Below are 28,000 nucleotides of genomic sequence, written 5' to 3' on the forward strand. Positions count from 1 at the left end.
GGAGGTATGACGCCATTGACATCCGACCAAATGAAATGGTCCGTTACTTTGATTAAACTGCAGATTTCTCTGGGTTTGAATATTGTTGGAAACATTTGGGATAAGGTAAGTACACAACTCAACAAAATATATAACATAGGTCTAGTTGTTTTTAGACATTTTAATGTGGAATAATTACATATTATACCTTTAAGAAAGTAACTTAAACTCACACCATGTTCAAGTGATCATTTTAACTCAAACCATGACCTTTCCCTAATCCTTAACGAGTGGTTTTTGTGCCTAAACCTAAGCAGACCTTAACCACAGCGTTGTCACACCATAAAACATCATTATTTTTTACGATTACTGCCAATAGAGGTGGCAAGAAAAGGCTCCTATGGGCCATTATGGAAACATTCCTTTGAGTCGTTCTGGAGTGCAGGTACAAGACGGCTACCTATATGTGGTTGTTTCATTATGAGGATGTGTTGCATTATTTCACCTACATTTACCCACCAATGGCTGGCTGGCACATTTGGAGAAATGCATTAAAAGAACAATAAGAACACCACACACACACTCACGCATACCACCCAACCCCCTCCTTCGCTGCCATAGAAACTATTAGTGGAAACACTGTGGGGACACATAGATAAAGCCTCTCATTGCCAGAGTACTGATCTGTAATCACTGCTGTCTTTTAACAGGGAAAAAGACAAACTGGGCCCGGAGGACTGGTTTATTGATCCTGAAGAGGTATCTGTTCACTCAATCTCTGCAGTGTCCAAAAAAAAAATGCACCTTACATAAAATATCATGTTTACATCACTGTCTAGGCTTTCGTTTAGTGTGTTTTCCCCCCTGTTTGAATAGACAAAAAAGGAACACAAGTTTACTCGCTGAGAGAGAAGTAATGTGTCATAATTTGAGTTATTAGTCAAGTCAAACTTGCTTGTAAAATAGTTGAAATGTGCTTATTTCTGGTACTATAGACTTGTTTTCTGTGTGTACCGGACCAGTTTAGAAGGCTTTTGCCCAATGAGGTCAGGAGGTTCGGTATTGCAGTTCCTGTATTTGGTCCTATCATGGTCTATTTTAAGTTTTGCTCCATGTTAAAATTTGTTCCGTCTTGCCTTTGGTGTCAGCGAGCTGATAAAATATGCATGGTTTGGACTTTTCACCTTTCCAATTTTTATTCCTTGTATAAATCAAAGGAAAATGGAGCCTTTTATGGTTGGAGCTCATCCATGTTTGATGTGCAGCCAGGAGGGAGACCTAGATAATAGAAGCTATCAGAGACATAAAGCGCTGTGTGTGTGTGTGTGTGTGTGTGTGTGTGTGCATGCACAAGCAAGCGTGTGTGTGCGTGTGTATTTGTGTGAGCGTGCATGCATGTGTGTCTTCTTTCGGATTCAGTTTCATTCCCAGGCATTAATGGACTTGAATGTATTACGACGTACACATTCAGAAGGTTTGACACTGAGCTAAATGGGTTCACAGACGCACAGACACACACGCATGCACACACACACATACATGCATGTATTTAATAACCGTATTAAAATTTGACTGCAGTAAAATGCAACAACATGAGAGCCAGAGTCAGCCACTGCATCAAATGAGGTCAAGCAGTCAAGAATTTCTTTTTCCTCTATTTCAGACAGATGTTAAAATGCACAAAGACATTTGACACATGTGATCTTAAATATCTTAACATATGCATCATCCATTATGACAAATTCATCCATTCTAAGTATTTGAAACAGGCATTGATTTTTCTGCCAAGGAGACTACAAAATAAAATAAAATACCTCTAGGGTAATATCACTAAGCACAACGTGATCAAAGTACAGTGATGTGATTCATCATCAGCTGTGGTGATAACTGATCGTCTGCAGGGATTGTCCTTATAGAAACTTCATTCATATTTCTATCTGTGCATTTTGTTGTGGCCCTTGGCAGCTCGTTCTCGCTGTGTGACAAAAATCAATAGTCATTTTAGAAACATGACTTAATAATGACTTATTACACACTGTCATGAGCACACTGCTGTTGATGTGAGGGTCAGACAAGCTATTTCTCTGAGAGTTATGTTCATATGCAACCATTTTTTACTAGCTAAATAAGCTTCGCCACCTGGGGTATATTTTTACCATCATATCAGCAAAACCTTCATTGTGAACATATCTGCCAAAATCAAACAATGCTTAGGAAGGAGCGCTTCCTGGATTCAAATTGAGTATGTTTAAGGTGCTCTTTGGATAAGGATAAGGATGTAGACAAAAAAAAATACAAGAAAAAACTCCAAGGCACTCTCCTTTAAAACAATTAAAATGGCTTTATTGTCATGGCATGGTCATATCAGACATTTTAAACCATCTTCGACATGTTTTACCATCAAGCCTTCATCAGGGAGTGTAATCTGCCAACGTTTATTGTTATTGTTTTATTGTAATGTTTTCCAAGTGTCTGCCTGAGGCAACTGAAGCATCATAAAGTTATGTTTAGGCAACTAAAGGCACTTTGATAAGTTTAGATTGAGCACTCTGAAACTAAATTATAATCAAATCTGCTTCCTCACTTACCCCTAATCATGTCTTGCCATGCAGATAATTGTGTTTTTCTTTTCCCAGGTTTTAAAATATCTGTCATTGAGACAGATAATGCTTCCCTTCCCAAAAGAAAGGAGGTGAATGGAATTCTATGTACTGCTCATGAGCATTGAACAATTAGATTTGAAAACAGCAATATGTCTTACCGGTGTGCCTGTTGTTCAGGATAATCCACAGACCTTGATGTCAAGTTCTAATAGGACTAGTTTTTCATCAGAGGGTAGTTGCAATAACAATAGCATAAATATGATTCCACTGAACTGCTGTGGTGGCAGACTTTCAGATCTGGATATCTTAAAATCTGGGCCATAACACTGAAAGTATCTGCATGGCTATCAATTCGGGTGAACCGACCCATTGCGTATGAAAAAGACTGACTTTAAGTATAAGATGAAACACAAATTCCAGCCTTGAATGTTAAAGTAAAACACTTTGTACGCCCATCCTCCTACACATCCTCTTTTTTTTGTCACACTACTCTCTGCAATTTATGTGCATTTGCCGGTGAATATAACCCACAATTATGATTCACTGTATAGAAATAAAATTCCAAGGAGACAGAGTTAAGCTGAGGGGCACTCATTCATTGCACATACATTATGTGACATTAACAAATGCGGAACAGACATACAGAGACACTGACTGAAGGAGAAAAATTTTCACATGCTCAAATGGTAGACACACACACACATACACACACACACCTTTTTATTGAAATACAATATGCAGGTGATGCATTGCAGTCATTAGTTGTCTATGCAGAGCACAGTGAATATTAAGACAAATGGGGTGTTTTTCACAGACGCCAAGACATTCTTACAGCTAACTCCAGTATACATATCTGAGGAAAACCACACATTTTCATATAATTTACTGTAAACTACGCAAAACTGTTGTCCTCATTTTGTAATATTACAAGGAATTTGCATTTTTGTGTAAAAAGTTCAAAATTGACGTGTCACATTTTTCTACTCTTTTGTGAGTTGAAGAATTTTGATTGAACTCAAATGTTTGAAATGTGGACCAAATCCTCCTTTGTACCAAAACATTCATTATCTAATTTGATGTGAACTTAAAGGGAGAGTCGGTCATTCTGGAAAAAGATTGTTGGTATTTGAACTAATCACCCAAACAAATACACCCCTCCCTTCATACTCCTTCAGAAGATCTGCCTCCCAAAATTCATGGACATGCATTGCCAAGGCAACAACCAAAACAGAAATATGGTGGACTGGAGACTGTCATGTCCTCACAGACAACTGTTCTGATGACTTCATCCTGTCCTGTGTACAAGCATGAACGCCCCCTGCTGATTTGCTGGAATAGTGTTGTGTTTCCCATTTACAGAGCCAGGGCTGTGTAAGAACCAATTGGCAACATCCAAGGCTGAAAAATGAAGCCAATGCTGAAGTGCCAAAAACAGCAGTTCCTAAAATGGCCACTTGAGGCTGGCTTCAAAAGCGAGTCAATCCCCATAGACCCCCATGTTAAAATGCCCAACTTTACAGCAGAAATAAACATGTTTACAGCCTGTTACAAAAAACGGTTTTGGTCTCTGTAGCTAATTTCCCCTTTCATGATAACTGTGCGGGGGGTGAATTTTTTTTATAACTCACATGTTTTTAATTTTATTAAGCTGTAAAGTTATGCATAATTGAGGATGCGGCCGCGTGGAACCACTGACTTTACCTTTAACTGAATTACATTAAACTGATTGGTCTGTATAATGGATAAAAATTAACCTAATTACTCTCCATTGTATTTAATTGAACTAGTCTAAACAAAAATGAATAATGCAGGATTTCAATCTCCTGAATGATAAAGATCAATAGATGAACTACTTAAACGGAAAAAAATGCATTTCTAAAAAGCAAAAATGCCGTGACTTGATCAAACTGAGAGGAACAGCTGGCCCTGCTCTCCCTCTGGACATTTTCACAGAGGGTTGTTGCTGCTTTGCATTACTGTATGCAACATGCTACACCCAGTCAAAATTATGAGTATGCACACTGTGCAAACATTACTGTGAAGGATATCACGAGATTGATAAACAATGTCATGTGCCTTAACATACTGAAGCAGCAGTGTTTTAGTGAATTTGATATAAAGAGGAGAAAAAATATATCTAGTTGTAGGTGTTAAATGCATTATTCTAACATGATGAAATAGAAGATCCTGCATCCAGGACCTAAGTTGCCAAACTGCAGCACTACCATAGCTGACAATTAGCTGAAATACACATACAGTATGTATATATCAGTCTACAATACAAATCCCTGAAACATACATGCACACACCTGTACCTGTTCATACAAAATTTGGAAGTTTGAATACAAGAAGAATAATAGACATCCGAGTAGATTAGTTACACTATTGCACATCATAAAACTATTGTTCAAAGCTAACTTTTGGTTAATTAGGCTTTCAAAACAATAAAACCTGCAGAATTATGTTCCATGTGTCACACTTTGAAAAGGAACCTGTTATGCGATTACCTAAATTGAATAACGTACCTTTATTATATCAAAAAGTAAAGTGACAGTGATTCATTTGTAAGATGTTATCTGCAACACTGTTACACACGCACACACACACACATTTTGTACTCGTGTCCAGTGTGTGGGCAAATTTATCCATGCATGGCGGGGCTGATTATGGAGAATGTATGGCAAGCAGACGCTACAGAGGATAATTCCCTTCCAGCTCTCAGTGGGTAATGTCAAAATAATTATCAGACGAGACAGCTCAGTGGGCAGGCAGCACCTCTTCATTATGGAGCGAGGTGGAGGAGGCTAACAACCTCCATATTTGGCAGTGCACACCATACAAGGTTTGATGTGAAACTGTTCAAATCCTTTTCACCTTTATCCTTATTTTTTGATGCTCGTTTTCGTGCTTCTACAACATGATCCTTTCATGCTCACGAGTGTAATGTCTCGGCCGAACGCCTCTGTCTCTTGGACTTCTCATTGAACATTGTTTTGAGTGATGCATTACCAGGTGAAGGCTTTTGCAACACACCTGCTCTTAAAGTGTAATGCATATCAAGTATCTGCATATGGAAATGGGCTTGTGAGAGTTTTCAAAGGGTTTTTTTTTTTAAAGATGCAAATACAGATAAGGCTCTGTACTCTTATACTGAGACCAAAAAATCAGGTCAAGGGCTAATCTATCGAGGGATATTACAACTCCGCTACATAATGGTCAGATTTTTTATTTTTTTGTTCAGACATACAGTATTGCAGACATATTGGTATAATTATAACATATTTTTTGCATCACAGCACATTCATTTTCATTAAGTTATGCAGTCGATTTTGTTACTTAATGGGTTTGATTCATGAATGAACTTGTAAAGACGCTTGATTTTTTTCCTAGTTTGTTTTTATGGAAAAAAATCAGAACAAAGAGTGTGCCCAGCCAGTTCAAATATGTGTGTGTGTAAGTGTGTGTGTGTATGTGTGTCAGACAGACCTCATTACACCAGAGAAATAGCTGTGCGAGGTATTGTAGTTGTTATTAATATATTACCTCCCTGTGTCTCAGGTTAACTGCACTTTCATCTCACCTTGACCGACCTTCCGCACACACATAAATGCACTTACACAAACTCAAACACACACACGCAGAGCCATTGCACCAAAGGGACTTCACATTAGTGACATTTCAGTTCATATGATTGACTGCTTCGAATAAAGGACCTTGGAAAAACATCTGGGCAAATGACAAGTACGTCCCTCTGGCTGCCTTTGTATGAAGGAGACTGATACTGTGGGCAAGACAGAGAGAGAGAGTGTGTTTTTTTCACACGACGCCACACAAAGACCTGCCAGACTGCTACCACTGGCAAGGTTTCTGTGTGTGTGTGTGTGTGAGTGTGAGTGAGTGAGAGAGAGTGAGAGAGAGAGAGAGAGAGAGAGAGAGAGAGAATGTGTGTCCTTGCCAGCCACTTGACATCACACAGCCCTCTCATGGCAGGCTTCTCAGATCAGTAGCAGAATGGATAAGGCAATTTACCAGCAGCTTATTTGGTCCGGGTCAGACCTTCCCTAACAGTTTAATGGGTGTCGAGAGTGGCTGCTACACGGAGGAGAACAGCTTTATCTGTACATATGCACCTTGGGCTCGCATCTGCATGAAAAGTGATTTTAAATATTACATTTTGACAACTAGGAGCCAGGAATTGGATGCTAGAAAACCATGATCCTGAGAATAACAGAGAAATATGTTTTCTCACTAAATACTGCAACTTTTCAATTCTGACAACAGGCACGAGGACTGTTCTGACCATAATATTGAACTCAGAGACACTCTTCTCCAACTGATTATACAGTTCATTGAGCATGCTATGTGTACCATGTCTAAACACTGTTGAGATTTCAATATCTATGTTACAAATATGCAAAATAAATAAATACTGTATATCCCAATGTTTTGTTTGTGTACATAAAATTCATACATCCTAAATTTCTTTCTAAGGTGAAAAGTAAAAAGAACATTGCGTTTCACAGGTAGTGTAATTGAGAATTGCAGTATTTGCAAGGATAATCTACACACACATACATACACACACAAGCTGTTAGTATTACAGCTTTGAGGATGATTCTTTTCTGGAAAAAAACAATATAAATGTGCCGGTGACTATAAGACGCTTATAATATCTCTGCAAGTTTTGGCATTTCAAATGGTTGGATAAATGCCACTTTACACTGTAAAATCTCTCACCAATGAGCGATGTGGGGCTTTGGCGACCAAAGACAACCTGAGGCCAAATTCTGACAGAAATTTAAGAATAATTCTCACAATCTGACTGCTGCTACAACCCACATCGACAAACTAACCAATCAGAATTGACACAGAATACACGCGGTTTTTTGAATATGGTTTAGAGAGAAAACACACTTGTTCACATCAATATGTTCATAGCACACAAAAACCAAAATGATGGAGGTGAAACGAAAAAGAAGTTTACGTGACTTTCCTGCATTTTCAAAAGATCAGAGTGACGCAGTTGGATGACGTGAACTAATGACTCGCTTCTGCTTTATTTATTTATTTTTTTCTATTTACATCACAGCGCTATGATTCACCATTCAGCACACAATCTGAAATGTCCCATATTGATATTGTAGAGTTGGACACAGATTGCAGCCAAGATTTTATCATAGGAATCTTGCACAAAATGACATGCAATAAACTAAATATGCGATTGTTGTTGTTGCACAGTCTAAAGGCGACTTAATTCTGCTTCACAATAGTACTGCCATTTTGAACAACAAGCCCACTATAAAATCTGCAGCAACACTAGCTTTTTTACAACAAAGTACTTCCCGCACCCCTTTCCTACCAGGCTCTTACATCATTTTTTTTTCTTCAGACAAATTGGATATAATTTAACAGCTCACCTCAATTAAACATCCGACACAGAAACAGGCACAGATGTAGAAAAACATATACAGACAGAGAAATGCATCTCTATATTCACAGACATTCCTACTTGCACATACTTGGACAAAAACCCATAGATTCACACACACCCACACAATCACACCCAAACTGACAGCTAAGGATCTGGTGAAGGTCATTCATAATGATTAAAGAGGCGTCTCTGCAATGATTTTCAAATGACCCTCGGGACGCCTCGACCACTGATACCTCTTCAAGAGAAAATTACTTTATCATGCCCTGGGATACCTGACTTTAGACTGACACAGTGACAGTCTAATAGACAGTGAGACAGTAAGGAGTGGCAGACTGGGACAGAGATGTAATGGCAAGCAGAAAGCCAGACGGGAAGACCTAATAGAGTCACAGACTGAATGTCATGCAGATATGGAGATGTACGGGCATGTAGCAGTCAGGCAGACGGAGCCGGTCAAAACAGAGGCAGACAAGCAGGCAGGTACGTGAAGACATGCAGAGAGACAGCCGGACTAGCCCAAAGCAAGAAACCCGTCCATCCAAGAACAATCCCAGTCAGCACCAGTGGGAATATGGCCCCAGTGCAATATCCACACACACACACACACACACACACACACACCCTGAAGCTCTTTTCTTCAAGCCGCTGATACAGAGGTTTTGGTAATAGCCACGCTGATGGTGTGATGGCTAATTTCACCTTCATACACGTATTTTATGTGTGTGTATGTGTGTGTGTGTGTGTGTGAGTACTGTAATAATCACCTTGAGCCATGCAGGCAGTGGATTCCCCCAGAGATCAGCTAGGCTTGATTTGACATCGTAACACACACACACACATACTGTAACCATTTGGTGCTGATATTTACATATAAACAAGCACTGTAAGAACATAGCATCACCTTCACACATGACTCAAGGTTATCACAAAAATCATAAATAGACATGTGACTTAGAGATTTTTTTAATATATATTGCAAAGGAGATTTACAATAGAAAATTGCTTAAATGTGCCTTAAGGGGATAAGGAAAAAATAGGAACTGTTCATCACATTCTGTCTTTACAATTTTGTAAACAAAAGCTTGTATTAGCTTATAATATTTGGTTTAAATGTCAACTCAAATCACCTACTACCACTCCTGGATTGCCGGGAAACAGATTGTAAAGGATAGTCTTCTAATAAGATCATATATACTTGTCCTGTTCACTGTTAGCCAGGCTTTCACACATTTGGCTCATTTGTATGAGGTAGATCACACAATAACATGAGCTGCTGACATCAGCAGCTAATTTCACTGCATCTGATGGACACATCATTGCCAGAGCTTGCATCATCAGGTTTTAAAACATCATGCATTTTACAGATCCTCACAGCTCATTATCACCATAACCCAGCAATGAACTGTATTCTACTGTATTGTGTTGTCAGTCATTATGTACTACTGACAATTAGTTTTTTGCATACAATAGATGGGGAATAGATGGGGACAGTGTTATCTACCATCTTTTCTGGTACTTGGTATATATTTGATTTTCTCTAGACATCAACATCATTTATCCATCTGTCTCCATTCCTCCCTCCCAGTTTGTGTCCAGACAAAGAGAAAAACTGCTAACTAGCTCCCTTGCTACCCTGACAATCGCTATCTCAACCAATAAGCCATAACTAATTGCATTGTTGGGAAATGTGTTTTAGCAATTAAATTGTGTGGCTAAAATAGCTCATTACATAGAAACCGACAAGGGATATAAACACGGACGAAAACAGATCATCTGACAAAGTACATTACAATGAATCACAGCATGTAGTTGCCCTATTAACTGATGAAAATGAACTGCAATAACAGTAAAGCTACACTGCATACAACTGCAAATCATTTAATTACTAATTGAATTATGTTCTATTTGTCACTGCTAAAATGAGCAAGGTAAGACTTTGTATTTACAATATTTGCCACTTTCCGTGAGGCAAACTGAAAACGTGCATGGCTTTGTCACTGAGGACATGGGTTAACAAGATACAAATCTAGAGCCATGCTAGCGGCTCTGTGAGGGGGATGGGATGGGGATGGGATGGGAATGCACTGGGGATATGGTAAATGGACTGCATTTATATAGCGCCTTTCTATTCTTCCGAACACTCAAAGCGCTTTACAACACACACTCATTCACACACACATTCATACACTGATGGTAGAGGCTGCCATGCAAGGTGGTACCTGCTTATCAGGATCCAATCTAATGTACATTCTCACACACACTCACACACTGCTGGTGCAGCCATTGGGAGCAATTTGGGGTTCGGTATCTTGCCCAAGGACACTTGCCTTGACATGCGGACTGACATGCAGAGGAGCCAGGATCGAACCGCCGATCTTCCGATTAGTGGACGACCTGCTCTATCTCCTGAGCCACAGTCACCCCTGACAGATATTATCTTCATCAGTTTTCATGGTAATCCATCAAGTAGTTGTCAAGATATTTCTGTCTGGATCAAAGTGGTGGACTGATTGGCTCTCGCCATCCCTAGAGCCACACCGCTAGTATCATATAGTGACCCCTTTTCAACAGGTCTTAGTAGAACACGAAGCCGCAGATTTTTATTGTTGTGTCACCCTAAGCTCCGGCACTTCGGGTGCCATACTCAACACATAAAGCAACAGTTAATGAAACCCCTGTGGCAGTGGAAGACAATGAAAACCACATCCAGAGTTGATTTTTAAAATTTTTATTGCAAAAATATAGAATTTGATAACACACTACAAAAACATCAACACAAACATAATACATGACAGTCTCAAAGACAAACCAATAGCACATCAATTGCTAAGTATTTTACTGTGCTTTCAATGAATCACAAAACAGTTACTCAGTTGTTTAAAACCTTATGTGTGAATTACCGATAAAACGATTATTGTCTTTGACCAGGGGAAAACCTAATAACCGCATACCTGTTTTTGTATGTCAATACTTTGAGTGAAAGCTGCACATTTTTCCCTAAGACCATATGTGTAATGACCCAATAAATGTACCTATTTTCCACTTCCTGAGAAGTTACCTATTCAGTTGTGAAGTGGGCAGGGGCCATTGGTAACAGAAGTATTTTTCCCACTGCAAATTTGCATTTGAAAGTTTCCTTTTAACAAAAACATCAGTGTTACCCAACGCAGAAATACTGGAGTCTCTGATACGATTATATCACTTATAAATGCTTCAACTTACAGTACCAGTCAAAGGTTTGGACACACTATCTCATTCCCTAGAATTAAGTGTGTTCAAACTTTTGACTGGTACTGTACATTAGCCTTGAGACTTCTTCTGTCAATTAGGTTTATCAAATGGCACAAAATGCTACAGTATCCACAGACCTCACTGACTGTTGCTATCACAAAGTTGTCAGTTAAAGATGTGAATTCAGTTCAAGGTCATTGCAAACATTTCATCCCTGCAACCAGGAACAAAACAATACACTGTAGTTTGATTCAAAATCCAAAAGTTGCCATTAATGGTAAGATCGGAGATTGGATGTTAAGTACTGCAATGGATTTTAGGATGTGATGTTGTTTATATAAAGTTGATGTACACAGTCTTGAGCCTTTGACTTTTTTCTGTTAATTTGAATTTTTATCAGCAAAGTTGTGTATTGTCTGAGCTATAGATTCAGCTAGAGGAACTTCTTGGAAATGCTCAAACAGCCAGTCACAAATAGTTATACTGTCTAAGGAAAAGATTACTACCAGAACCTTGGCCCCTGATATAACCCAGCCCACTTCCCAGCTTTATTTCTGAGGTTTTCAAAGACGTCAACACTATGTTTTTCATCATGATAAAGTGTCTTAAAACCATTCAGATGTCAGTGCAACCTTTTTATGGTTGTTATATTCCCATGCATTTGTGTATGCAAACATGTTTTTTGCTAATAATATCAGGTATCAGGTATTGCTTTTGTACATTTGCTAGAATTCAGTCAAACCTGCTGTCTAACAGTTTATGCAGTGTTTTTTATCATGGAGCCAAACCCAACAAACCCCTAATGTGTATAAATGCGAGAACTTTCTGTGTATACTGACAAGAATAAATTACATTATCCTCTTCTGAAAGTCCATTTCCAACAGCAAAGTTTTGTTGATTGAGATGTTACACCAAATGTGTTATGTAATTTGTTTGACACTACAAAATTGGCTCCTGCATAAACACTTCACTGCATGGTTGATGGAATTCCAGCTGGCAGTCACTGTAGAGTAACAACACATCATTAAATCTTTACAAGTCTTTGCTGGTTTGCTGTGCTTTGTTTCTTCCAGTTAAATGAGAATTGCTTTATAAGAGATGACCAGGATAATATCACGTCATTTCAAAAGTGCTGAGAATATATCATTTGAATTATGGAAAATATTTTGCGCAGCAACACCTATCAACTAAACCGTATATTAATTGTTGTTTGCAATAACAACAAATCAATACCTTTTTTCACACTTTTGTACTTAGCAGTGGTTATGCTGAAATGTCACAAACACTCTTAGACAAAATGCCGGGCTGTAGTGTGTTGACATCAAGGGCTAGTGCTATTGACCTCTTGTACAAAATCATATCATCCGCTCACTGTCCTAAATAATTTTTGTCTAACCTTGTGATTATGCTCTGAAGGTGTATCGTTGTGCCATACACAAGAAAATGGTGCTCTACATCAATGATGCTTTAGTTTTCTATATATTTAGCTTGGATTTGTTTTAAAAAAAATATTACCAATGCTTTGTGCTTAAACGTCAGATTTTACACCATGGGAAGCATTGAGAATATGAATGGATATAATCAGCATCAGGGAACACATTATAGTAATTACTGTATATAGTAAATAATTAAGAGAACTTTGACACTAGAAAGTCAGTCACCTATAGACATTTTTAGTCAAACGGAAGGGCAACAGATTTCTCATAAAGTGCAAATTAAATTAGTTCCAACATACACATTGTCTGACATTCTTCTTATTGCCTGTAGATATTGTTGGCAAAAAGTAAATACATAGAAAGCGGGGCACAATTGGGGCATAGCATTTTGGCAGGGGAGGAAATAATGGTGCTCGAAAGATGAGAGGCACTTATAAGGGTGTACTATTCACCAATTGTTCATGCCCTAGGCATAGGTTTTAAGTTGAAAATTAAGTTGAAAAGGATGGTTGTAAAAAGCCAATATCATGAAATTTGGGTAGGATCAAAACACTGAAACTTCATCAACACCTATGGTATTCAAATGACTGAGGAGACTTTAATTTAAAACATGCTGGGTGGGAAATTAAAAGCGCCCAGCATAATTACTTTCACTGTACATGCCTTATATTGTCTAATATAAAATGTGCACCATATTATTGATGCAATCCCCCACTGAATTAAACATCTGCGTAGCCGCAATAGTCTACATATATGTTTTACTGCCAAAAAGTTAGCCAAAAAGACTAAAGACTGGGTGAATAAAAAAAGTACACTGGTTTGAAAAAGGGTACAAAACCATAGCCATAACATTGCAAAACAGCTACTGTTCCCCACCATTAAAACTACAGTATAGTATATTAATGCACAAGCTTGAGCCAAACCTCCAAATTGATAAATGTAGACTAAAGAGACTATGCAGATGTTTATCTTTCAAGCAAACTCTCACTCTGGTAGAACATTTCGACTTTTAAAAACACATATAGAATATCAACTATGACCATTCTGCACTCATATTCTTTTATGAAACCAGTCAGGAAGTACGATCTTGATATCAAGTGGAAAAATTCAAGCATCACAAGTGAGGCATCTTACAGCCACCAAATAGGCCTTTTATACTTTGAGTCCTCCTTGAGCACAGAGGGAGGTCTAATTGTTTAAAAGTCAAACATGTTCTCTAAAAAAGTGAAATACCCCTTTAAAACCTTACATTCTTCTTGTGTGCTTTGCTATGCTTTCCATACAGTCAAGTGAGTGTCCCCCTCTATACCACCTCTTATAAAACTAGCTTTACAATCTCATTTTGTTTCCACTCTCATGCCACAGCACTAGCAGTACACTGTGTATAACCAAGAAAAATATTAGCATGTCATCTCCAAAGAGGATATATATATCTACTGTCAGAACTCAGTCCCTGCTTAGGTGAACACAATGGTGAAAAGGGTCAAGTTTTAGCAATAAAGCACTGAGTAGCAATGTATAACATACCATACCAAAGAGAAGTAAAGCAAGGGCTTGATCATTGACATCATTGTATACCTTTAAACCATACAATACACCAGAAGTTCATATATCAATCCCTGTGAATACTTCTCCAGCTTTTAGAGACAGAGTATTTACTACTGTCTCATTTAGGGCGGCAGAAAATATTTCAAGGTCTTGCACCAAAACTTGATATGAAACTCAATCACCAACAACATAACATGACTATTAGATCTGTCTGCATACCCCTTTGGGCCCCTTTAGTTGGGGACAGATGTGCTGGTTGTCCCCACTTGACAGTGGCCCAGGTCTAAGTAGCAGAAATGCTGATTTAGAATATTTGTTGTTATTAACTAATGTGTACTACTCTGAGATGCTTGATCAATACCAACTTGTCCACATGATGGTAGACAGAAGAACAATGCTCCCTGCTTTAAATATATAATACATTATATACATGAAAGACATGTAGGCAGAGCTGCTCAGTAGTCCAGGAGAGAGTATTCTGATGAAACACAAACTGTCTACATCGTTTTTGCTCATTTTTTTTAAACAAGTATAAATAAATAAATGATTATCAAGTTGTTCAATATTGCCTCCTCTTTTTCAGCAGTCCTGTCTGAGTGAGGTTTATTGTGGTGTGGCAGATGTGTGGTGGAGAGAGACTCTGCGGCGTTGTGAACTGAACAGATTGCTGAGGGTTTTCTGCGGTACCTGAAGGTTGTTGGTTCTCTGTGAAGGCTCCTTGAAAGTCTGATTGCACTCTTGAGTGAAGGCTGTGTGGGAATCCTTGTAGAGATTCCATGAGAATCTGAGAATACCAGTTAACAATCCCACAAGAATCTGGGTGATCCTTTCCAAGAGAATCTGAGTGGCAAAACAACTGTTTCATCAGGATCGACTGAACTTTCCATGTCTTTCCATTGAATGTTCCAGCTGAATCCTACTAGAATTGCCAAAGAACAATATGGGACATTTCCATTAGATCCTGTGCGACTGTTCATTTATTAATGTCCGGTGTAGCTGTTAGAACTTGCGTGAAGATTAATCTGAATCTCGGTGAAGTATCCGTCAGTATCTGAGCAAAGATTCCAGTAGAATCCGCTCTGCTAGAATCTGAGTGAAGCTGTGAGCGATTTGATGTTGTTACTATAACCTGCACAAAGGTTCCTCAGAATCTGAGTGAAAGTTCCATTAAAACATGCACATCCAGTATATGAGGCAATTTTCCTTTAGACTCTGCATGGTTCAAGAGGTGATCTGCCAAGATCTCACTGGAGATTCATACAGATATTCAGAGAAAAGCCGCCAGAAAGCCAGCTGAATCTCTTGTACAATCTGCAGTTTCATTTAGATGCTCATTTTATGGACCAGGATGGTTCTTTTGCCACATTCTATCCCTATTTGACAACATTTACATATCAAACAGTTTGATGGTGCAGCTGAGCATTGTGTTCTGTGTAGAGCTATACATTCAGCCAGAGGAGCAGAGGCAGAGAGTATCTGAGTGTCTGCAGCCTTGTGTCTTTTCACATTTTTCTTTTATAGGCTCAATAAGACCAAAACCCTTCTGGACAAAGCCAGACCAAGGAAAGTTTCCTTGTCAAAAGTTGTTACATTTTCAATTTCAGCTACTTTCATTTTATACTCTTGTCTTGCATTGTGTTGTAAGGTAATGAAGTATATGATGCTGAGTATGAGTCTTGACCTTTCGTGCGCTGTACAGCTGGTTTACAACTATGTTCTTATGGCATGAAGACCTGCCTGATGCAAGAAAACAAAAAAAACAAAGCACATCAACATGGCAAAGCATAGATTGAAAAGATTTCTCTCTTGGTCCATTAATACATGTTTACCCTGCCTGAGAATGGTGCTCAATTCAGTGACTCCTGACTGAACTGTACTCCCCAGTGAGCCCGCTGGATGAAACTCCCATATTTGTGATACAGCCAAAAAGTGCTGGTTGCTCTCAAAGCCAGATCTGCTGTCTATGTTTCACGTTTGATCTGAGAGAATCCAAACAGTGCACAGAGATATCAGAATCCCCAAGATTCACACAAATGGAATAATTGGAATGAAATATCATCTTCCCTTCATGTTGCACCACTCAGTTCAGTTCAGTTTGGTTTTTAGCGCTGCAATGTCTAATGTCCCTAATGACACCACAAGCAAACTCCACACATATGAACCACAAAAATGTGGATCCACCAGTTTTGATCCATAAACATTGGGTTTCCTTGTCCGTAGAAAGTGCTAAGCCGCTCTAGGTCCAACAGCAAATCGGAGTCTTTTCGTCACATACTAGGTCCATATAATGTGTGCGTGTGTGTGTGTGTATGTGTGTGTGTGCGTGCGTGCGTGCCTGTACATATGCATCAGATGTTTACAGTAGAGTTGGTGTTGTTCATATTGACTCTCATCTCCTGAATGCTAGTGATGATTTTTTTCTGATGTCCAGCCAGGTTCACTCCTACTCTCCGCAAATCCCTGAAAAACAGCAAACAAACAACAAGACGTTATTTCTGAGGCAGACCACTAACAAATAAAGCATTGTATAAAATGACTTTACCTAAACTTTTCAAAAATGTCTCCAATACAAGGTTTATATATAATGTTTTAGCCAACTTGTTTTTTGGCATTTTGATACCATTTTTGGGTGTTTTATATAATAATATTCACACAAGGCTAAGCTCTTAAAGATGGTTTTACGAGCATGATTAAAGCAATGAATAACTTTGCTCCTTGAGTTATGCCTGCATGTCGCACTGATTTTCTATAGCTGTCTCTATCTTTATTGCTAAAGGGTGCCGGTTTTTCATAAAAATTTCACAGGCTTGCAAACTTGTAATAGATCCTGCATTCTCATTTTGCTTCGACCTTCACAACACTTTGTGACAATGTTCATCACTTATCTAACTAAAAAACAACAAAACAAAACAAAACAAAAAAACACTCAAAAACCCTGTAAGAATTAAATAGTGCTGACCTGCTGCAGGGAGTGTCATTAAAACTGCATTGCATATTGGATTGTCGTCATTCGAATCTGGGTTATATATTACTAAAACATGCATTAATAAACTTTAAAGGGTCAGTTCACCCACAGTTTTTGTAAGGACTACATTCTTCTGAATTGTCCATATGAAAACTGTTGACAGTGAGTTTGTTGACTATCCAGAGTAACTGGACACAGCTCCTGGAAAGGAGCTGATTTTTTTTTTTTAAAGTAATTTCTCACTGCCATAAGCTCCACGAACAAAATTCTACCCAACTCTGTTGCATTTGTGTGGCAACAGAAATCTCGGAGACACATATCTAAAAACAAAACTTTCTTGTACATGTGTTTGTTTGTGCTGTATATGCGTACTGTAAGTGGTCTTACTCAGATGTCATCTGAGCCACTGTTTCCAGTGAAGAGTAACCTCCTTCCATGAAGAGCTCAGTATAACGACCCATCTTGATGGTGTCGAGCCACTCCCCTACAGTCTTGCTCCGGGCGTTGAAGTCCCCTTCTACGCTGGCATGCTCCACTAGCAGGTTGGAAACCCTGGTACATGCACGGATATAAAGTACAGAGAGTTATTGATCAGTGCAGTCAAAGAAAGAGTAAGTAATGAAATTAAAACACAAGATTATATATCTCAGATAGAATCCATCATTGTTCTGTTTCACTTCATTATCATAAATGTTTTTAGGAGCAGGATTCACTGTGCTATCAAACACATTTTGAAGCTTAGAGCTGAGCTCAACAGCCCTGGCAGTTACCACTGAGGCTTCATAATGCTATTTATGCACCATCATGCAGAGCTGAAAATGCTGTCTATTCAAAACTTTTTTGTAATTCAGCTCACTCTTCATGGTAACAAACAAAGCGCTCCATGCTATCAAACAAAAATGTTCACGCTAGCTAACAATATTCTCCACACTACAGCTAGAATAGGAGTGTCATGTGGAACAAGCACCGGCCTTGCTGGTGTCCCTTTAATCTGGCTATCTGTCATATGTTATTGCACGGGCTGTTAGGTAATGCCTTGATTTATTAAGTGTGTTCCTGCGTGTGTTTGGTGTGTGTAAGTGGAATAGAGAGATGAGAAAAAAAGATCTCACATTCATTACATCTGCAAAGAAATTAAGGTAATGAGTGTGTCTGACTGAAGGTCTACTTCAGAGCACTTACAGCCATTTCATGCCATTATACACTAATGCAATGTATATACATGGTAGGGAAATACTAATTGAATGTTCAAATGTTCTGATAGTCTGAGGAAACCCCACTGAATAAAATTCACACTAATGCTTAATTTGACGAAAATTGAGCCCCTTTCATTTATTTCTCTGCTCTTCTTTGCCAGCGTGCAGCGATCAGAGACTTTGTCCAACCTGATTTAATTATGCAGTTACACAAGACTTCAATAGAGACTCTATTTACATTTCATCTGAACGACGATGACTCTATTAACTTGCAGCACTGGGTTTAATTCACTTGGGAAAGAATAGGTCTTTATCTTTTCAAGATAAAAAAAAAGAAATGTCGCTAAAATGTCGCTAAAAGCATCACAATCTCATCCAAAGCCAACATACATCACATTTTGACAAGATTGAAACTAATTTACATTTAGCAGTGGTTCACTAGTTGTTACTTCAAACAATCTTTGAAGAAAGTGGAGGTCTAATATTTAAAATAGCACCAACACATCAGTGATGTTCCCAACTGATGTGATAACTACAATGCAGTCTGCTTTAATACATTTTTATTACTAACTTAATCAGTATTAGACATGAGTTGAATCTCTTGGACCGGATTCTGCACAAATATTAATGAATATGTTACAATTACATACATTTATATCATATACATGTCAGTGTAATTGTTGGCTGTTGACTGCTTAAATAAAACAAAATCATTTATGTGATTGACATGTGCATCCAAGCAGTTACCATCAACATTTCAAAGAAATTGATTTATTGTTGTTTTTCTGTGCGAATTCCCACCTGTGTGAGGAGTTGACTAGTTTTTTTAATGAGCTGGGGTTGCGAATGAGTTTGTCTAGTAGACAGACAATCTCATCGAACTTGGGGCGGTTGCTGCGTTCTCGCTGCCAGCAGTCCATCATTAGGTGGTACAGGGCCTCGGGGCAGTCCATAGGACCTGGCAACCTATAGCTCTCCTCTACTGCCTTTATTACCTGCAGACAGACAACGGGATGAGGAGGGACAGAGGAAGGTTAGTTTTTAAAAAGCCACAAGGTTGTACAATACCTCAGGACAGTCCCAAAGATCTGCCAATAATGACTTCCCTTAATTTCCGCTTAAAGTAAAGAAAAGGAGTGAGGTGGAGCGAATGAGTGAGAGACTAGTACCCCATTTATACTGACAGTACAAAAGGGTTACCAGACTGGAGAGCAGTCAAACCCCATATGTAAATCTCAGTCTTCCCCTCCCAACCTGGAGCCTGCTTCAACTTCACCTTTATTGTCCCCAAGGAGAAATTTATCTCACAGGCAAGTAAAACACAGACCAAACTTGAACATAACACAAAATAAAATACATATTACAAAGATATGCAAAACATATGCGAAAGCACCACACACACAAGCTCACATAAAACAATGTACATCAGTGACAGCATAACATAAAACCTGGTGTACATGCAGCCGTCATCATCCAATCAAATCATCAATGGCAAAGACAAGATCACCGTCATCATCCATGAATGTTATGGAAAACTGATCATCGGCTGACTCATCCTGAGCCTGTGAAGGCACAAAAGACTCAAAAATTCCTCACTCTCTTAGGTCTGGCCAATCAGAACTGAACCTTTCTCTTGTTTTCAGACTGAAAACAAATGCAGCTTTGTCAGTAACCTTCTTTTATTTGACCGAAACAGTTCATATAACCTGGATATAGGCATGGAATAAGCCATGCAGACACTGAATCTTGATTAATGGTTAAAATGTAATGATGAGCTTCGATAAATTTGTTCAAAGGATTCTCAACTTTGGAGACATTTGATATGATTATCCAACATACACCAAAAGATTGGGCATCTGATTCTTCTGTTCTAACACCTATATGACCTTTAAATAGATAGATAACGACAGAAACCAGTAAATCTACTCCATGGATGAAACCTGAAGAAGACAATCAATCATTTCTTAGGTATGGAGAGGACACAACTTGTTTGGCACCTGAAAATGTAATAAATTCCACAGCAGGACCACAACACGCCTCAGCAAGGTAACATTGCTGCCGATTTGAACTCTCCTGAGTAAGATCCTGAATCCTGATGCTAGCCTCAGGGGTGCTGCTCTCTATCTGACCCTACACTCGAACCTCCATGAAGTTAGAAAGCAAAAAACGAATCCCCTGCGAGGATCAACAAAGTAACACATCATGAAAGCATTATTTGATTATTTGATACGCTGCATAGCCCAGTTAATCATTTCCGCAAGTAACAAGATGCAGCACTGAATCGTAGAAATGTTTTTTTGGGGGGGTGAGAGAAATTGAGATAGATGAATAATAAATAAACCTTGACTCTCTCTCAGTTAGCCCCTGCAGTGGAATGCAGGCTGGAGTTCTCAGCCTCGTTCTGCCAGTGCGAGACACTGGAGGGAATTGATTTGTTGAGTTCATGACAGGCTTTACTTGTGTCAAATTCACACACGCACACAAAAAAAAAATCCCCCCAAAAAAACAGACATGATAGCACTCCAACACACATGCATGCATGGAAGCGCACGTACACACACACAAAAGCGTAAGAGAAGAGGCGCAGCATCAAATCATTGCTGCATGCTGAGAGGGTGAAGAACTACACATAGCTGACTGGCAGGGAGGAAAGATCAGAGAGAGAGAATGAGAGGCTGAGGTGGGAGAGGGAAAGACGGAGAGGACGGACGAGAGGCGAGAAAGAATACAGACACAGACTGAGTTATTGGGAGACAAAAGAGAGGACGAGAGAAAGGAGTGAGAAGAAAAGGGAGAGAAATTGGAAACAGAAGGGGTAGAGCTTAGAGAAAGAGAGTGTTAGAGCCTGCACTTTCTTGTGCAGATCAGAGAAAATCCAGCATAACACTTTCAATTAAACATCAAACGTCTTCTCTTCTCCTTCCTCTCTCCTCTTATCCTCCTCTCCTCTCCTCTCCTCTCCCCCTCCCTCTCTAAACTTCTCTGAGACAGTCTAATAAGCAAAAGGAGGAGTGAGGGGTCTGAAGCAGGGGATGAAGAGGTCACTGGAGGGCTGTGCGTGCATATGTGTCTGTGTGTGGGAAGTGAGCGCATGTGTGTGGTGTCTGGAGCTAATGCTACGTTCTCACTCGTTGCCATGTGACAGGATTGAAGTTTTCCCCCATATAAATGACCTCTGGGCTGCACAATACTGTAGGTGCTTTCCCTCTTTTTCTCTTTTCATCACACACTTTGTCTCTTACTCACATTACTTTATGGGGTACTTGCTGAGTAGAGCTAACTCGCTACCGCTCCACAATAGCTTATTAATAAGTTTTACAGTTTTGCATTCAGCAAAATCTTTCTTTCCTTCCTTCCTTTTTAATATTTTTAAATAATCTAAAAATGTGTTACACTGATGGGTGATCTATAGCCAGAGTGAGTGCGCAGCCCGTTATTTTCCCCGCCACCATTTTCTGCTTAGCTCTGCATCTTCATGTGTATTCACCTGTTTCACTCTTTTGCTTACGCACATCTTTCTCTGCACCCCACAATGTTTCTCTCTGTGTTTCCATTAAAACTGTTCATGCTTATTGTCAACACTTTGCAGTAATAGATTTATAATAATAGGTTCCCCGCACAGCCCTCCCTATTCTAACCCTCATTCTTCTGACAGGAAACTTGTGCATTTTACCTTCTCCCCCCAACATCTCCATCTCTGTCTTTATTACACACAAATCACAAGTTCCCAAGGAACATGTTCTACTATAAAGTGAGTGAATTATGGTGACAGCATAAAATCATAAATTTTGTTTTTCTCTGTTAGGTTTATAGTGCTTCAGTCAGGATATACAGCTTTTCATTTATTTGGTAGGTCAGCAATTTGAAAACTGTCAATTTGTTATAGAAATATGAGTATATGACATATTTTTTATACTCTATATCAAGAGAATGGATGAATCTCTGAATACAGTTGACTATACAGAATAGTTTTATTATTGATAAATATGAAAAAAAAATCAATATATGATTCATTTTTGATAATCAGAAATCCATCATGACCTGTTTAACACATGAAACAACTCTATGTTGGGTCTCGACCCCAAGGTTGGGAAACACTGCCCTTAAATGGGGTTCAAAGTGCATTCTTGACCCCGGAAACAGCGGTTGAGAAAAGCAGCTTCAACTGTTCGACTGCTGTTTCCAAGTGCTCAGAAAAAAAGAAAATTTTCAACATCTACAATTCATGATGACGATCATGTGATATGATTGAAAGCTCCAGAACAGCTACTAAATGGACCTTGTGGTGGCATTGTTTTCTCAACTGTCCAGGCTTCCTCAGGGCCGTTGTAAAATACTGCTTACTTGGCATGCATGATCAAAGCAAATTAAAACTGGCACACAAAAAAAAAAATACAGCGTGCACACAAATAACTTCCACCACAATAACTAATCAAACTTACATCTTGATTGGACATCTCCCAGTATGGCCTCTCTCCGTATGACATCACCTCCCACATGACAATCCCATAACTCCACACATCGCTGGCCGAGGTGAACTTCCTGTATGCGATGGCCTCTGGAGCCGTCCAGCGAATAGGAATCTTCCCGCCCTGTGACAACATGCAAGAATATAGAAATCTAGCACATGTAACATCTGTGAAGGTTGAAGTACTTTCAATCTGTTGCGCTGCTTTGAAAGCTATAACTAATATGTTTACATAGACATTACAGTGAATAAATACAGCTGCAGTCTTACAAAATTTTTGCTTTTTGCTACACAAAGACAAACCAAGAACAGACCTTAATTGACACATTTCTACAGCATGTGGTCCAACCCACAATTACACTAATGACTACCAATTTATGAACACATTCAGGATACCAAGTTTTAACTTTCTTCTACGAATTCCCTGTCCTAACTGTCGGGGGGTGGGGGAGTGGTGCTGAGATTCCTGTACTCGTTTTCCTCGTCTTCATTATCGCGCTTTCATTGCAAAGACAGAAAAGTTCACAGGATGACTGCTGAGTTCCAGAGGAAAATGTGTTTTCAGCTGATGAGTTGTGAAATTAGCTTGATGCAGTATTGATGAACACAGCAGCAGGATATCTCAGGGTCTGATTATTTGAAGGCTGTAAATTATGTTATTCTCACTGCTCCATCAGGGCAAGAGAGAGCTAGGCAGCGGGCGAGGGTGAGAGAGAGCAAGACACGTAGCCTGGCAGTGAGAGGTGAGTGACAGGATATTTGGCGCTAAGGCAGCAAGACTCAGTGCTAATTGAGTGTTGTGGAGACTGAGTTGAGTACTAATTGGCCCTCCTCCTGCAGGAAGCAGCCCGTCTCTCGCTGACAGGACGCCACTCAGCCTGGGACACACAGCTCAATTTAAAGACCGCTGCTGCTGCTGCTTCTGTCCGTGTGAGTGTGCGCGCGTGTGTGCATGCAAGCGTGTATGTGTGTACTCGGTTTGAGTGAGACTGTGTTGTGTAAGAGTTTTCTACTTAATCCAAAGTTTGATATAACACAATCACTGTGTACATACACAGATATGCACAGCAGATTATATGTAATGTGACAGAATGTAATGTCACAGAGTGCCCTTCTCTTTTTATCTCACACATATGTGCTGAAATAATTAGTTGAATAATCGATTAGTTTGTGTCATATATGTACTGTTATAATGTGTGATGTCTGTGTTAAGCATGGTCAAAGGTCCAAAACTTGAGTTTAACGTACGTAAAAAATGCTCCCTGAAAGTCAAAAGCACAGGCTTCAACCTACCCTAAATGCTTTGTTTGCAAAGTTACCACTACTTCCCCATTGAACTGACGTCTGATTGTTTGCGCAGGCCCACAGTGGTCATTTCTTATGTAGTCTTTGTTGCTAAGGTTGTTGCTAAGGTTTTTCCATGTGTTGTTTGCATTGTCTACTCTCATATTTCGGATCAGATTCCATCTCAAGCATGTATGAATGTATTTGATAAATTGACATTTCAAGTAAAGAATGAAAAAAAGAAATGAAATCCTACTACTGAGTTTTATTTACGTAGTATTCAGAGCTGGTGGATCTTGGCCGAGGGGCAGCTTCTGGAAACTAACCAATCAGAACAGTGTGGGCTCATTGGGAGGGGGGCTTAAAGAGACAGGATCTAAAACAGCCTGTTTTCAGACAGAGGCTGATCTCACCTGGGCCTGACCTAGACCTGGAAATGTGTATAATATGTCCCCTTTGATTAATTGTCTAATTAATAGCAAAAGTGCAAAAATTAGATTTTAAATAAGAGGATTTGGAGGCCTCTGTTTTTATCATTGTGAACTGAATATATTCGGGTTGCAGACAGTTTGTCAGACAAAACAAGCAATTTGAAGATGTCACTTGGGACATGGTGATGAGCAATTTACATTATTTAACAATGCAAACATCAAACAATCATATCATTAGTTGCAGTCCTCTTTCACACAAAAACATGCATATTGTTACCCGTGTGGTGTACGCAGCCTCCGGGTCATCTTCCAGGACTCGAGACAGGCCAAAATCAGACACCTTACACACCAGGTTACTGTTGACTAGGATGTTACGAGCTGCTAGGTCACGGTGGACATAGCCCATGTCAGACAGGTACCTGCATTCATCAACACAAAGGAGAGGCTTAAACCTAAACATTGTGCCGCAATCATACGTTGAGTAATAGATTATATGTTCATGCGGACTTGTTTGTGTACCTCATGCCAGATGCGATGCCACGCAGCATACCAACCAGCTGGATTACAGTAAACTGGCCATCATTTTTCTGAAGAGAACAAGCAAACAGATAGCATTCTGAAGAGGGTGACAGAAAAGTTGGGAGGAAAAATATCACATGACAATGATTTAAAATCAGCTAAAATCCACAATAATGCAAATGAGAGAAGACGTGAATGACCTTGAAAAACAATAGCTAAGTGAAATCCACATGAGCATTGATAGCCACTAAGCCCATTGACCTACAGTATAGCAACAAAGTTAATACCAAAGTCACAACTCTGCATGCCCAACTTTAAGTCACAGTTTGATGTCAGTGGTGGATTTTTGAGGGTAAGCACTTGATTGCAACCTACTTTCATTTTCACTGATTATTCCTGAGAATATAAATTCCAAATAATATAACTCTGATCATTACCATGGAGGTACATCTAATGACAGTGATTATGGTCTTCCAATCATCGCTCTCCCTGTTCGGTACATCAACTGTATACCTTTGTACCTCAGGTCATTCCTCCCATGTATCCACATCTGTCAACGGCTCTCCTGTTCTATTGACGGACTTAAACCAAGATTAAGGATTCCTCTAATCCTGCCCAAGGCTCATTGCTGTCCTGCTGCCCTGAGTCACACCATGTTTTATGAAATCACTGTCTCTGGTGACAACACCAGCAGAGCTGTGTCTCTCTCGAGCAAGTCACGGTCACTTTGTCATTCCTCATTTCCAGCTCTGACTCCAAACTTTCTCCCTCTCCTACCCTCATGGGAGCTCCAAATCTGCATACCCCAATATTAATAATTAGGTCTTTCAATAACCAGGGGAAAATTATAATGGGATAAAGAATTTTTTGTCAAGGACAGAATCATTTTTCCCTCTAAAATTTTTCATGCTGGTTAAGATGTAGTCCCTTGAAAGACTTAATTCCAGTCACAGCAGTGACCTATCACCCCTCTAGTGGCAATTCCTTTGGTATTTTGGGGTCTACAATGCATAATTTGGATGCTGCTCAGTGCCAATGCAGGGAGTGGTGTGCCCTTCATAGCAGGGTGGAAAGTAAGAGTGTGGAGGTTGTGGTGGTGGATGGACTTTCATGCTGCAGATCAGAGTTTGCATCTTGTCAGCCAAATACTGTTGAAAAATACATAATTTAACAAATGTTGGCACTATGATCAAAGACCAGAATCACTATGTGTACAACTGTTTTTGTGGTGTATAAACCACTACCAAAAATATGACCAATGAAATTTGGCTGACTGCTTCATGCTAAAGGGGCAGAAGAGAAACTAGCTTCATAAAATAATGACTGCTCTTTTTCTCCTATAGAAAACTCTCCCACTCGGGTTCCTCTTGTTTACTCCCAATGACAGCTCTCATTGTTAGTTTAAGCCTCAGCTCCTTCCAATCCAAGTGTAAACTATCCAGCCTTTTCCTCATCCTTTCTCCATATTTCCACAGCAGATATGTACGTAGCTTTACTACTCCTTTCTCCCCTCATGGTTTCAGCCGGAGTTTTTATCACTTGTACAACTACTTTCCCCATCCATCCACAGCAAAACATCCCACTTACAAGTGAAATGAGATGTTAAGCCAAAGGTATGAGTTATGAGCCACCCCTTATACAGCAGTGCATTGTCCATAGCTGTGACAGCTAATCCAGGAGCCAGTCCAGCCCCTGGCTTCTCATGGCTGTGTCATTTATACCGGCCTCAGTACAGCAGCCATCCATGTAATTACTTCACAGGGTTTTTTTTTTTTCTGTGCTGTTCTGCCTGCTGGTCCCTGAGCTCCTCTGCCAAAAGGCAGTCACATAAGCAGTTTCCACTGACCACAACGTCCTTCCTTCCTCTGTCTTTTGTCTCACAGCATCCTCCCAATCTACACAGAGATGAGAACATCCTGTTCAGGTAAACGTCTTTCATCTTCCCAGTCTGCGTTGTCTTTCACGCACACCTACACCTCTAAGCACCACTGTTTTATTCTCACCTTTACCCAATTTTCATAATTGCTTTTCTGAAATATGCCTTTACCATGTTGCCATTGTTGTGCTGAATCATATGACCTTATTCCTCTCATCTCACCATTAGCCATCTGCTGTAGGAGTTTACCCTTTTTTTCATGCAAGACTCAGCCTTGTCTGCCAACTGAGCACCTTGCCATTGGACCCGTGAATAGACTGAAGTGCAGACTGGAGAGGGATCATTTAATTTAGAGATTTGCCAGCCTGCCTCTTCATTACCATCCACCTTCTCCTCCCGGTGAGGTCCAAACTGTCTAGACAGTGTGCACATGATTCCAGCCCTGAGCACTTGGATGTCTTTCCTATTTTCTAACAAAGTGGTCGGTCTCACAATCGGGGCTAATGACCATTTCAGAATGTGTAGTTTCAAATCTGTACCATATAGACATATAGCTTGTGCTTTACTCTCTTCTCTGGTTCATTTCTGTTTGAATTGTAGAATGAGGAGTTACTGAATTGGAATAATGATAGCTTTAGTGCACATATTCTCATTTGTGCTGATCCTCTTTGCCCACAATGGTGCATCTCAATTACAAACAGCTCTCAAAAGTGTATTTTCCTTTCCAGAAGATTAAACATTTTTCCACCTCTGTGATAATTGCCCTTCCAGTTTGGCATATCAGCAAGTAGTGGCTCTCCACCCCTGACCATTTGCCACTTACTTAGGTCCACTGAGGTGTTTCAGTCCAATACAGATCTATGTCCGAGAGCTGACTCCATTTACTCTTAATAATGCATAATATGCTGCTTATTTTGTTTTGATTGATTCTTGAAAATCATTCCACTGCCTGCCTTCTATAATTATCATCCTCCCGTTTCTCATATTCCTCCTCCCCATTCCCTTTACAATCGAACTTCCTTATTCTTTG

General features: G+C 39.5%; 1 protein-coding gene and 1 long non-coding RNA gene across 3 annotated transcripts in view; one reads left to right on the forward strand and one right to left on the reverse strand.

Moving 5' to 3' along the window:
• The first annotated feature begins 120 nt into the window (after positions 1-120).
• LOC121885231 lies at positions 121-27,972 on the forward strand. 2 transcript variants are annotated; one of them, XR_006092506.1, is made up of 5 exons: positions 121-738; positions 23,538-23,603; positions 23,701-23,790; positions 26,978-27,018; positions 27,199-27,972. It is a non-coding gene; the product is annotated as an uncharacterized LOC121885231 (long non-coding RNA). The 2 variants fall into 2 exon arrangements; XR_006092507.1 differs by lacking the exons at positions 23,538-23,603; positions 23,701-23,790.
• The window catches only part of LOC121885230 (ephrin type-A receptor 5), a 70,485-nt gene continuing 53,213 nt past the window's right edge, over positions 10,729-28,000 (reverse strand). Inside the window, exons 14-19 of the mRNA XM_042394477.1 lie at positions 25,095-25,162; positions 24,853-24,994; positions 22,835-22,984; positions 19,194-19,387; positions 17,584-17,748; positions 10,729-16,691 (exon numbers count right to left, since the gene is read on the reverse strand). Of these exons, the coding sequence (XP_042250411.1) occupies positions 16,580-16,691; positions 17,584-17,748; positions 19,194-19,387; positions 22,835-22,984; positions 24,853-24,994; positions 25,095-25,162 (831 nt within the window). The 3' untranslated portion in view covers positions 10,729-16,579. The remainder of the gene's footprint in view (positions 16,692-17,583; positions 17,749-19,193; positions 19,388-22,834; positions 22,985-24,852; positions 24,995-25,094; positions 25,163-28,000) is intronic.

This window comes from Thunnus maccoyii, chromosome 19 (assembly GCF_910596095.1).
Source record: "Thunnus maccoyii chromosome 19, fThuMac1.1, whole genome shotgun sequence".
NCBI classification, from domain to species: domain Eukaryota; kingdom Metazoa; phylum Chordata; class Actinopteri; order Scombriformes; family Scombridae; genus Thunnus; species Thunnus maccoyii.